The sequence below is a fragment of the Camelina sativa genome, chromosome 9, assembly GCF_000633955.1.
Source record: "Camelina sativa cultivar DH55 chromosome 9, Cs, whole genome shotgun sequence".
NCBI lineage: Eukaryota > Viridiplantae > Streptophyta > Magnoliopsida > Brassicales > Brassicaceae > Camelina > Camelina sativa.
In genome coordinates, this window is record NC_025693.1 from 13,678,093 (window position 1) to 13,690,709 (window position 12,617).

General features: G+C 38.6%; 2 protein-coding genes and 1 pseudogene across 3 annotated transcripts; 2 read left to right on the top strand and 1 right to left on the bottom strand.

Annotated features, from left to right (window-relative positions):
- The window catches only part of LOC104710945, a 4,079-nt pseudogene extending 2,095 nt beyond the window's left edge, over positions 1 to 1,984 (top strand).
- LOC104710947 (protein UXT homolog) lies at positions 5,097 to 6,595 on the top strand. Its single transcript, XM_019229343.1, has 5 exons — positions 5,097 to 5,190; positions 5,283 to 5,312; positions 5,582 to 5,683; positions 5,963 to 6,315; positions 6,455 to 6,595. The coding sequence occupies exons 1-4, from the start codon at positions 5,099 to 5,101 to the stop codon at positions 6,159 to 6,161; spliced, it is 423 nt and encodes a 140-aa protein (XP_019084888.1). The 5' UTR covers positions 5,097 to 5,098; the 3' UTR covers positions 6,162 to 6,315; positions 6,455 to 6,595.
- Positions 7,451 to 12,012, bottom strand: LOC109124618 (serine/threonine-protein kinase SRPK-like). Of its 2 annotated transcripts, XM_010427609.2 has the most exons (5): positions 11,495 to 12,012; positions 10,634 to 11,164; positions 9,132 to 9,548; positions 8,989 to 9,036; positions 7,451 to 8,076 (listed from the first exon to the last, which is right to left on the bottom strand). In XM_010427609.2, exons 1-5 carry the CDS (start codon positions 11,699 to 11,701, stop codon positions 7,642 to 7,644), a joined length of 1,638 nt encoding a protein of 545 aa, XP_010425911.1. In that variant the 5' UTR covers positions 11,702 to 12,012; the 3' UTR covers positions 7,451 to 7,641. The 2 variants fall into 2 exon arrangements, with proteins under 2 accessions (XP_010425911.1, XP_010425910.1); XM_010427608.2 differs by lacking the exons at positions 8,989 to 9,036; positions 9,132 to 9,548 and adding an exon at positions 10,049 to 10,096 and having other exon boundaries at positions 10,193 to 11,164.

The following is a 12,617-nucleotide window of genomic DNA, read 5'->3' on the forward strand; positions in this document are numbered from 1 at the left end:
TTTTTTGGATTGGAACCGAGCAGGTACGTGACCAATCTTTAAGTAGACTGAAGAGTAAAATCGAGCTAATGTATGCTACCAACGGGTATAAGAAAGTGGTGGTGGTTCCGCATTCAATGGGGGCTATCTATTTCCTTCACTTCCTTAAATGGGTTGAAACACCTCTTCCTGATGGAGGCGGTGGTGGCGGTCCAGGTTGGTGCGCCAAACACGTCAAAGCCGTTGTCAACATTGGACCCGCCTTTTTGGGTGTCCCTAAAGCCGTTAGCAATTTGCTTTCTGCTGAGGGCAAAGACATCGCTAACGCCAGGTTAGGTCCATCGACATTTTAAAGTTACTTTCACTTGTTTTTTTTATTTTGAATTTAAGTTACTTTAACTTGTTATGTTAGGATCATAAGAAATGTTAAGTTCTTTTCAATATCTGAATTAGCTTAATGCTTTTTTAACGGTTATGCTTATGGTTCAGATCTTTGGCTCCCGGTCTCTTGGACTCGGAACTTCTCAAGCTGCAAACACTCGAACACCTTATGCGGATGTCACATAGCTGGGATTCAATAGTTTCTTTATTACCAAAAGGAGGTGAGGCAATCTGGGGCGATCTAGACTCGCATACTAAAGAAGGCTACAGTTGTATTGACTCCAAGAGAAAATTATCACAAAGTAATCTCCATAGACAAAACGACAGCGTTAGATCGGAGTCTTGGGTGAAAGAACCGGCAAAGTACGGAAGAATAATAGCTTTTGGAAAACGAGCATCTGAAGTGCCATCCTCACAACTAAATACTCTTAACATCAAGGTTATATTAATAATTTTTGCCATCGTCTCTCCTGCCTTTTCTGAGGTCAATGGACTCTTAACTGCGTTTTAATCTTTCTTTGTCTATGCTTAAACAGGAACTGTCGAGAGGAGGCGACTCTTTAAATGACAGCACATCATGTGGAGAGTTTTGGTCAGAGTACAGTGAAATAAGCCGAGAAAGCATAGTTGAAGTAGCAGAAAACACAGCTTACACAGCCACCACTGTTCTTGATCTTCTCCGTTTTATAGCCCCTAAGATGATGAAACGAGCTGAGGCTCATTTCTCACACGGTATTGCTGAGGATCTTGACGATCCTAAGTATGGACACTATAAGTACTGGTCCAATCCACTCGAGACCAAGTAAGTATAAAAACATTTTCCCATTGTCCTTTCTTTATATAGCAAGTAGGCATACATCAAACAAAAAAAAATATATATATATATATATATATATTATTGGTGCCTTGGCGGGCAAGAAAGGGCTAGGTCGTCACAAAATCTCTTATTGATAGTAAACTTAAGTACTGAGAGAAACACAAATGGGTGGAATTTGAATACCTTGTTTTATTCCAATAACAGATTACCGGATGCACCAGAGATGGAGATGTACTGTCTTTACGGAGTAGGGATTCCGACAGAGAGATCTTACATATACAAGCTCACAACCCCTTCGAGTAAATGCAAGAGCAGCATTCCTTTCCGGATAGATGGATCAGTGGATGGAGATAATGACATTTATCTAAAAGGAGGAACTCGGTTTGCGGACGGAGACGAGAGTGTACCGGTGATAAGTGCAGGGTTTATGTGCGCCAAAGGGATGGAGAGGGAAAACAAGGTTTAACCCGTCCGGGATGGAGACGTTCGTGCGGGAATATAAACACAAGCCGCCCGGAAGTCTACTGGAAAGTCGAGGAACGGAAAGCGGATCTCATGTAGACATAATGGGTAATGTTGGACTCATTGAAGATGTTTTGAGGATCGCTTCTGGAGCTTCAGGTCAGGAGGAGATTGGTGGCGATAGAGTTTACTCTAATGTGATGAAGATGTCAGAGAGGGTTAGCATCAAGTTGTGATATATATAACATAATTAGGAATTTAACCCATTTTTTTGGTCATTTTAAAAAAATATGTAAATAAATGTAAGTTCGTTGTTTCTGCTCAGTGCTCATATTTGTTTTGTCCTGGTTAATAAATGTAACGAAAACCTTGGGCGTAAAATAGTAAGTTTAAAAACTAGGTGGTCTTTTCTGTAAATTAATTATATTCCGAAGGACTTTTAAGTTAAAAACCAAAATTGATCATAAACCGGTTCAAATATTTTGGATTTGATTCGAGCGATCAAATCACTCAAATTAGCCTTCGTCTCCTTCACCGTCGTCGCCACGAGCCACTCGCCGTCTACATCAATACATCACCGTGATATGGGAATTTAGTAGCAGTGTATGAGGAACATGTGGAGCTGGGTGATTGGTGGAAATAAGGAAAAATACGTGGAGAGATGCGATTGGTGTGAGCTGAAGTTGCTAAAGCTTTAAGATCAAGCTGTTCATCGTTTTCTTCATTATGCAACAAATCTGAAACTTGAAAAACTTGTAAAACTCTAAAAATAGCTCTGTTTGTTTGCTAGGTTTCTCTCATCTCGAGAGCTAGCGTTTGATCAATTCTGTGTTTCATGAACATTGAATTTATGGTTACGTTTACAAATTGTTGATTGTGAAGTTTGCTGTATCAAAGGTATCAGAGCCATATCTTTCCTCGGCTTCAATGGCGGAAACTAGATCACGATTTCGTTTTGAACAAATGATGGCGAGACAAAAGCAAGAGATGGACGAGATGATGGCTAAACTGAAGGAAGAGATTCGACTGATTGTTTACCGATCGGAGAACGTGGAGGAGGAGACTCTACAATTCGATGCTTGCCCAGCCTTGCCGCAGCGGTCGGAGTCACCGGAGTTCTCTCGTCCTCTGCCGAAACCAATCTATATAGGCAACGGTATTCCAGATGTACCTAAAATTTCATCGCCAATGTCTAATTTCACATACAAGCTTCATCGACAAATTCCTTTGGAGGAGATGAATGAGAAAAGGTTGAAGGGATTATGTCTATTTTGTGAAGAACCAGAAACACCCAATCATCACCTGCAACATAAGAACTTAGGTATTTGCATGATAGATGATGATCCAGATGATTTTGTTAGTGAGTCAGACTTGGTAGAGAATGATATTGAGAAGGATTTTGTAGAAATTGAGGTTGATGTTGAAGAGAAAGGTTCGTTCTCAGATTCTGTTATCAAACAGCAGGTATCATCAATCTCTCACTTGGAACTTAGCCATAGGTCTCCCATAGAATCTCAGGATGTTGATGATGATTTGCCAATTAAATTTGTGGATGTTGATAATGATTTGCCACCTGAAATTGTGAGAACACATCGATCTAAGTCAGATTTTGATCTTGCGTATGCTGCTACTATGGCACGCAAAGTGTTTGATTCAAAGCCACTAAGAACGAATCTGTTGCAAATTTTGAGAAAGAAAAGGTTTTCAAAGACTTGGTGGTTCAAGTTCAAAGTGGCCAGGGCGGTTAACCTGAGATGTTGTTTGCTTGGTAAAATGCTTGGGGTAATAGACAGTGATCCAGGACATGCAGAACAGACTGTTTATGAGAAGATAATAATGGTGAATGAGTGGCTAATTCAAATCAGAATTGGTCTTCAAAGAATAATGAGTAGCAAAAAGAACAAGTTGTCCAAGAGGTGGTGGTTCATGTATAAAGCTGTGGAAGAAGGATTGTTGCAGGATTTAAGTAATGATGGGGCAGCAGAAGAACCACTCTTATGGTTGCAGAACATCTCTAAGAAGATGCACACCTATAACCACTTGTTTGGTAACCTTGTGTCTGATATGGGAAAACGTGTTAAGATGTTTGTATGATGAGCTTATTCTCTCTGTTGCATGGAATGGAACATTCATTCTGTGATAACGATTTGCTCCAACAGCTGATATAGGGAGATGGTGCAGAGAATTTGACTCAAGAAGTGTCTATTATCGAATGTTTTATCATGAGGAGACATTTACACTTGAGTTTGATTGTCAAGAACAAGCATCAGCTAGACGAAAGAAGAACCATGGTCTTTTTCTTGGATTGCAGAGTGAGCAGAAGCAACGAAAACGTCCCAAGTCTTGGATGTTCAAGTACAATGCATCACTCAAGAAGGGACTGTTTCTGAATTCTTTTGGTATGGCGGTTCGCTCATATAGTGTACAGTTTCCTGCTGCTCACATTCAAGCTAGAGACACACTGCTTTTGTCAAATTCAACTGAATATTGTTCCTCACATTATGCTTCAACATGGACTGTACAGATGGATGTGGGAAAAGAGGTTTGTAATGTTGATGTCACTGAAGCAAAGAAACAGCTCCAGAGGATTAAAATCTAGCAAAAATGGCAAAAATGGCGATACAAACTCTGGGAACAGAGTAAAACCCTTGACCCTGGAATCAGACTTGCATCACTCGTGACTTTAAGAAGTCATATTCCAAGCAGAGATGTTACAATGGTTTCAATCAAATGGACTCTTAAGAATGTGGAGGAGGCGTCATGGGAGGTAGTCAATGAGCAAAGGAAGTTTACATGAACCTTGAGGCAAGGTTCTGCTAACAGGGGAGATTTGATATGGGAATTTAGTAGCAGTGTATGAGGAACACGTGGAGCTGGGTGATTGGTGGAAATAAGGGAAAATATGTGGAGAGATGCGATTGGTGTGAGCTGAAGTTGCTAAATCTTTAAGATCAAGCTGTTCATCGTTTTCTTCATTATGCAAAAAATATGAAACTTGAAAAACTTGTAAAACTCTAAAAATAGCTCTGTTCGTTTGCTAGGTTTCTCTCATCTCGAGAGCTAGCGTTTGATCAATTTTGTGTTTCATGAACATTGAATTGATGGTTACGGTTACAAATTGTTGATTGTGAAGTGTGCTGTATCACACTGACGTTCAACATCGCTGTAAGATTCTATAAAGTTGAATGCTTTGTTTAATAGCGTTTCGTTTAGAACCATCATATTTTAAGTATAAATTTTAGTGATTTTTGTTCTCTCTTGGGTGTTCAGTGTTCACCACATGTTCGATGAAATGCTTCTAAGTATTAGTTCAATGCAATTCCTGTATAGTTTCATTGCCCTCTTGGCTTGTATTTAGATTTTGGAATACGAACAATTTCAAGACTCTAGGTCCATTAAACAAACAAAGCAATGTTTTGTTGAGCCTTAAGATTGATGTGTTTTGGTTGTGTTGCAGTAATGGACGAGGGACGCCAAAAGAACTTGCAGTTGTTGGAGGAGATTATTGATAAAGGTTTAAAACAGAAGCTTGTACACGCAACTGCTTCACGGTATCTCCTTTGCAGATGAAAATTATAATTTGAGTAAATGTATGTAGGATTAGGTTAAGTCATTGTGGTCTCTGTATTTGTTGGTTTTGCAGGGACAAGATCTTTGAAGAACAAAAAGTACTGTATCTTTTTTTTTTGTATAGGGAAGAATCTTGCTTCTTGGATTGTGTATCTCATTAAGGTGTTTCTTAATGTTTTGTCAGTTTCTCCCATGTCTTGGCCCTGTCAAAATGACAGATTCAATTACCAATCAGTTTTTTCTTTACTTGGTTTTGTGTTTTTTGAAATCCAGAAGAACTATTCTTGGTGTTGTTGTTCACTGTACTTTGTTGTCCATTGAGCTTTAACTTGGGTATTCTTGTTTCCTTAACGGTGTTTACTCCCACTCTAGCTCTGACTTGCGAATAAGCCTAGAAACTCTGGAGAAAAATGGTGTGAATAGTCTCAAAACAATGGTCAACCTTGGTTCAGAAGTTTACATGCAAGCTGAAGTGTACGTCACTTTATATCTTTTGATTCTTTCGTTTAATATTAGTCAACTCATTATCTGGGAAATGTCATACACTGTCTCCATGCGCAGCTTAATGCATTTTGGCAAGAGCACAATCTCTTCTGCCTTTAATGACCATTTTAAGTAGTGAACTTTCGGTGTGTTCTATATGTTAGATGCTAGAAAATGTTGAGATTATTGCGAATTAAAACTGGATAGGATTCCTACCAGGTTTGCTTTCTGATTCGTTTACACCTTATGTGAGTGTCTATTTGAATTCAGGCTAGGTTCGCGGCACATATTCATGGATATAGGACTCGGCTTTTATGTGGAATTCACCAGGCAAGAAGCTCTTGACCATATTTCACAAAGGGAGGAAAGGATTAAAAAGTTTGATATACCTGTTTTTTCTCTCTCTTCAAATGCTGCTTGTTTTCAAAGTTCTGTTTGTTGCCTTATATTTCTGTTTGCTTCTGGGTGAATCCAAGAAACACATGGTTGTATTATCGTTACGTATCGTGTATGATGAAATGAGTTGAAGTGGATTTACTATATAAATGGTGGTTTTTGTTTTTCACAGGCAACTAGAAGAGTTTACTCGTGTTATTACGCAGATCAGAGGTTGTATCAAACTGGTAAGTTCAAGTTCTTATCATGTTTTCTAATTTGTAGTTCATTTGTCTTATGAGGTTGGGATTTGACTAGAAACCTACTGCGTAGTCACCATTCGGGTAGTGATTATGCTAACGGCTGTGTATCATGTAATATTTGCAGGCTCATTACCAGATTCAGCAAATACTCAATTGTCAAGAAAACATAATTTGGAAAAATTTTTCTTGTTTATTATCAATGGCCATAAGGCTTCATATATACACAAAGATATTTCCTTAAATGGTAGATGTAAATCTTCCTAAATATATGCAATCAAAATTATATATTAAGTGATTAAGATTTCTCCTTGATTACCAAGTTAAGAGATATGATCATATCATACAATATCCTAACACCCTCCCTCAAGTTGGAGCATGCCGCTTGCAATACTCCACCGTTGATTCATCTCGTTTTTTTTTTCTTGTCGGTTCGTCGTTGTAACAAGAGTACTACCAACTTCCAAGCTTACCCTTTTCTCTCCAATGGAGACAGACACATTAATTTAAGCAATTAAAATGAGATGATTGTTGTCGTATAGTGGACCAATTGTTAGATCAGTCATCTATTCGAGATGATCAGGTGTAGATTATATTGAATCAAAATGTTATGAGCGAGAGATCATTAATCCAAATAGAGATCTTCCGCTTCCTCCTCTAACTTCGGTCTCTCTCAGATTCCATTGTAAAACACCAAATCATCTTCTTGGTAGCAATCTTATTAATCTCTACATCATGAAAAACAAAATATAATAAGAAAACATCCACTTGCACATAACTAACAATGGGGATAATTTTGAATCAAATTTTTTGAGGGAAGAAGAAGCGAATGTTATACCAACATTGGTAAAAGGGCATGAAGGAAGGAGATTAGCTTTCTGTTTGAGTTTGAGACCCGCTTCGAAGTAATCGTGTAGGTCAAGCTCAGACTCAGCGCATGCGCCATGTGTCTCCCACTCGTGTGTCCAAAAAAACTTCATATCACTAATGAATGTTTCAGACATTTGAACTCCATTTTGCAGAAGTGATATTAAATTCTATTCCATTAAGTAGAATGTGTTTTGTTCTTTTGAATTTTTGATGAAGTAGAGAATGTGAGTTAGTTAACTGCGTTGATCCTCACTGAATCCACAATTTGTGTCTCCATATACTCACCACATTCAAGCTTTAACTGTTCTGAGCAACAAAATTTTGAATCTTCCTCTCAACCAGCAAAACAAAACACACAAGTCTCAATCTTCTATTCGGAAAAGAGCCAAATCTCAAACAAGAAACCCAAGACAAGCCGAACAAATAACTTTGGGGGCAGTTTTATCATTTTAATGTGCGAATATCCCGACCACATTGACGTCCTTCTCTTGTTGTCCCCTTCTGTTCAGAGCCATCAATGGCGATATTACCTACACCAGCCTCCATAGCTTCCCTTTCGTCCTTTTCCTTTTCTCTGTTCTCAGTTACTGCTTCTTCTTCTTCTCCTTTTGGTGCTTGCGGTTTCATTGCCGGTTCCAGTAATCTTGGGCCTGGACTGAACCATGGGTGTGTTAGGCATTGGGCGGCTGTCGGTCTCTTCTCAGGCACAAATTCAAGAATCGGGATTAAGAAATCTGCCATGGCTTTTGCGTCCTGCTCGCTGAAATCATACTTCTCCTTTAAGACTTTGCTGATTGGCCAAAACCGCAACCGCCGGATGTGCCTTAGTTCACCTAGTCGGTTGAAGTAATCCCGCGAGTATCGACCGCCTAATGCAATCTACAATTGAAAACAACATAACTCATCGAAAGAAATTTGGCTCTACTGTTTATCCGAGTATCAACCATCAGAATTTGCAGTCAAATGGAACCAAAAAAACTAAAATCCAACTTTAGAAAGGATTCGATACTAGATACATATACATGCGATCTTATACGGTCACAACACTACTTAAATTTAGAAAGGATTCAATAGTAGATATATATATTTGTTCATGCTTATGTGGTCACAACACTACAACTATATTTATCAGCTTTACCTTTCGTGGCATCATCCCGAGAAGCTCCATCATCAATGCCAGGTGATCCTGAAAGAAAANTTCCCTTTCGTCCTTTTCCTTTTCTCTGTTCTCATTTACTGTGTCTTCTTCTTTTCCTTTCGATTCTTGCGGTTTCAATGCCGGTTCCAGTAATCTTGGGCCTGGACTGAACCATGGGTGTGTTAGGCATTGGGCGGCTGTCGGTCTCTTCTCAGGCACAAATTCAAGAACTGGGATTAAGAAATCTGCCATTGCTTTTGCGTCCTGCTCGCTGAAATCATACTTCTCCTTTAAGACTTTGCTGATTGGCCAAAACCGCAACCGCCGGATGTGCCTTAGTTCACCTAGTCGGTTGAAGTAATCCCGCGAGTATCGACCGCCTAATGCAATCTACAATTGAAAACAACATAACTCATCGAAAGAAATTTGGCTCTACTGTTTATCCGAGTATCAACCATCAGAATTTGCAGTCAAATGGAACCAAAAAAACTAAAATCCAACTTTAGAAAGGATTCGATACTAGATACATATACATGCGATCTTATACGGTCACAACACTACTTAAATTTAGAAAGGATTCAATACTAGATATGTATATTTGTTCATGCGAACTTAGATGGTCACAACACTACAACTATATTTATCAGCTTTACCTTTCGTGGCATCATCCCGAGAAGCTCCATCATCAATGCCAGGTGATCCTGAAAGAAAAGCAACCAGTTTAAGACTGCACATAAGAATAATACAGCTTAGCTTCATACAAAACGGCTAAGAAAGTGAATATATAAGAAGGTACCTCATCCCGGTCATAGTTTTCACCACTGTGAGGATCAAATAGGACATCTCCAGTGGCCAGCTCGAAACAAATACAAGCAAAGGACCACATGTCTGCTGAGGTTGAGTATTTTGATCCAAGAACAACCTCTGGACATCGGTACTGTCTTGTCTGAATATCGCTTGTGAACTGTTTATACGTCCAACAAGCATTCCCAAAATCTACTAATTTGCATTTGCACTCTATATGACTCAGTAATTTATGCCTTGTGGATCGGCTTCCTCTCATATTACCCTGACTATTCTTTTTGTTAGCCTTCTCTCTGGCTTCTTCATCTTCCATTAATCTTGTGGAACTTCCTTCAGACCTCTCCTCGGTGGAATTGCCATTCGTTCTTGCTTCAGAGTTAGAATTTCTTTCATTTTCTTCTGAAGCTTCCTCTAGACCACAATCCTGAACTACCACCTTCTTAGCCTTCTTACGGATCTTCTTTTTCTGATTCTTTGTCAAATCGCCATCGTATGTATAACTCTTAGTTTCAGGTTTAGCAGCTGACTCAGAAACCTTATTTTCCTTGGTGGTTGGCAGAACAGGTGGTGGAACACCTGATCTCCGAGCATCTCTTGATGGATCAATAGTGGACAACAGCAAAACGTTCTCGGGCTTTAAATCAGTATGAATAATAGAGAGCTCACGGTGAAGATAATCCANTATTTGGCTCTACTGTTTATCCGAGTTCCAACCATCAGTATTTGCAGGTCAAATGCAACCAAAAAAACTAAAATCCAACTTTAGAAAGGATTCGATACTAGATACATATACATGCGATCTTATACGGTCACAACACTACTTAAATTTAGAAAGGATTCAATAGTAGATATATATATTTGTTCATGCTTATGTGGTCACAACACTACAACTATATTTATCAGCTTTACCTTTCGTGGCATCATCCCGAGAAGCTCCATCATCAATGCCAGGTGATCCTGAAAGAAAAGCAACCAGTTTAAGACTGCACATAAGAATAATACAGCTTAGCTTCATACAAAACCGGCTAAGAAAGTGAATATATAAGAAGATACCTCATCCCGGTCATAGTTTTCACCACTGTGAGGATCAAATAGGACATCTCCAGTGGCCAGCTCAAAACAAATACAAGCAAAGGACCACATGTCTGCTGAGGTTGAGTATTTTGATCCAAGAACAACCTCTGGACATCGGTACTGTCTTGTCTGAATATCGCTTGTGAACTGTTTATACGTCCAACAAGCATTCCCAAAATCTACTAATTTGCATTTGCACTCTATATGACTCAGTAATTTATGCCTTGTGGATCGGCTTCCTCTCATATTACCCTGACTATTCTTTTTGTTAGCCTTCTCTCTGGCTTCTTCATCTTCCATTAATCTTGTGGAACTTCCTTCAGACCTCTCCTCGGTGGAATTGCCATTCGTTCTTGCTTCAGAGTTAGAATTTCTTTCATTTTCTTCTGAAGCTTCCTCTAGACCACAATCCTGAACTACCACCTTCTTAGCCTTCTTACGGATCTTCTTTTTCTGATTCTTTGTCAAATCGCCATCGTATGTATAACTCTTAGTTTCAGGTTTAGCAGCTGACTCAGAAACCTTATTTTCCTTGGTGGTTGGCAGAACAGGTGGTGGAACACCTGATCTCCGAGCATCTCTTGATGGATCAATAGTGGACAACAGCAAAACGTTCTCGGGCTTTAAATCAGTATGAATAATAGAGAGCTCACGGTGAAGATAATCCAACCCAACCAAAATATGAAAACAGAGCTCTTTAACCTTGTGGAGAGGGACCCCTCGGTAATCACTGTACTTAATAACAGACAACAAGTTATCTCCCAAGTACTCAAAGACCATACAAACATGTTTCCCATTAGGACCCGAATGCTTGAAATGATCCAGTAGCTTTACAACACATTTCTTATCACCAGGGTCACTTTCAGCAATCTGTTTCAAGATCTTGATCTCATCCATGGCTGCCTCTGTGTAGTGCTGAGCGCTCTTCTGGACTTTCAAAGCTACATAACGCTACAAACAATAAATTTTCTTGCGTGGTCAACGCTTTGAAATGAAATTAAAGCAAGGTCCTCCAGCTCAAAACCAAATAAATATAGGATACACAGAAAAGAAAGCAAAAGAGGTTAACCAAAGGCTAAAACGATATTCTCAGGGATCTGAAACTAACACTTAAGAACTCAATCTGACAAGCTGGCTCATGCACATTATAGGTAAACCATAACCTCACTAAACCACATTACCGAAACAGAGCATACCTAGTCGATAAGAAACACAACAAGCAATCATTTTTTCTTCCTAAAATTGGTTCCTTAGCAGAAGAGGGTAAAAAGAGAAACATACCGAACCATGAGTGTCCCAAGCAAGCCAAACAGTAGAGAAATGTCCCCAACCAAGCTTACTCTGAATCACATAAACTCCATTCTTAAAAGTATCACCAACTCTCACCGCATGGTACCCTCCTTTCCTGTAATCCTCCGTTCCTTCGTCCTCCGACGAATACTCACTCTCTTCACCCACACGTCCGCCGTTTTTATCCTCTGCCGCCATTCCCGAAACTTCACAAATATGGGCAATCCCGGAGACCCAGAACCACCTCGATTCTAGGAAAAAGTTTCGAAATTGGCAGAAACCCAATTGACAAGACCAAGCGATTTCGAAGCTTAACCCTAGAAAATTGATGATTCAATACAAAATCAGACTGAAACGAAAGATGATGATTCTGGAATCTGATTTGGTGAATCAATCGAATTTGTTCAATGTGATGATTGGGAATTTTCAAAAGTCTCGAGAGACAGAAAGAGTGAGAGAGAGAGAGAGAGATCGGTTGGGTGGTGTGTTTCGTTGGTTGGTTTGGTAGTTACAAATTAGGGTTTTCTACTCACTTTAGATTCATTTAAAGAGATAACCCGGTTTTAATTGGACCGGTTTTACGATAAAATCAGAAAAACGATTTGTCAAAATAACTGGGAAATGGGAAGTACATTTGTCAAAATAATTTTAATTATGTCAAAATCCAATTTTTAATTGGGAAGTAGTTGACAAAAAAAAAAATTGGGAAGTACATTTGTCAAAATAACTTTTATTTTTATTTACATAATTATACCTTTGTCATTTGTATAAATATCATAACTTGAAGTTATTATTTATAATATAACCATATTTTAAATTAGTATCTAAAACACATAGTTTAGTGGGGTTATTAGTTTAAGATTTGAATAGAGTTTTAAAGATTTTAAATGTTATGTAGAATCTGTTGTTATTAGATCAAGATTTTGTTAAACTATGTTAAAGTTTAGTGTTATTAGTTTGTGATTTATAAAAAATCATTTAAAATCTTAACAAATCTGGGTTATTGGATTCAGACTTTTATAAAGTCATTAAAAGTTTTGTGTTATTCAATTAAAACAAAAGAATCTAGGATTGTTAATGATTTCAATTATTATGTTATTGGTTCATGATTTTA

What these genes read in the sequence shown, in the direction of transcription:
- LOC104710947 (XM_019229343.1), top strand. Translation starts at nt 5,099, where the DNA reads ATGGACGAGGGACGCCAAAAGAACTTGCAGTTGTTGGAGGAGATTATT. An exon ending in GTACACGCAACTGCTTCACG is followed by an intron (nt 5,191 to 5,282) that starts GTATCTCCTTTG and finishes TTGGTTTTGCAG; the next exon opens with GGACAAGATCTTTGAAGAAC. An exon ending in TTTGAAGAACAAAAAGTACT is followed by an intron (nt 5,313 to 5,581) that starts GTATCTTTTTTT and finishes CTCCCACTCTAG; the next exon opens with CTCTGACTTGCGAATAAGCC.
- LOC109124618 (XM_010427608.2), bottom strand. Translation starts at nt 11,701, where the DNA reads ATGGCGGCAGAGGATAAAAACGGCGGACGTGTGGGTGAAGAGAGTGAG. An exon ending in CTTGGGACACTCATGGTTCG is followed by an intron (nt 11,165 to 11,494) that starts GTATGTTTCTCT and finishes TATTGTTTGTAG; the next exon opens with CGTTATGTAGCTTTGAAAGT. An exon ending in TCGGGATGATGCCACGAAAG is followed by an intron (nt 8,077 to 10,048) that starts GTAAAGCTGATA and finishes TTTCAATTGTAG; the next exon opens with ATTGCATTAGGCGGTCGATA.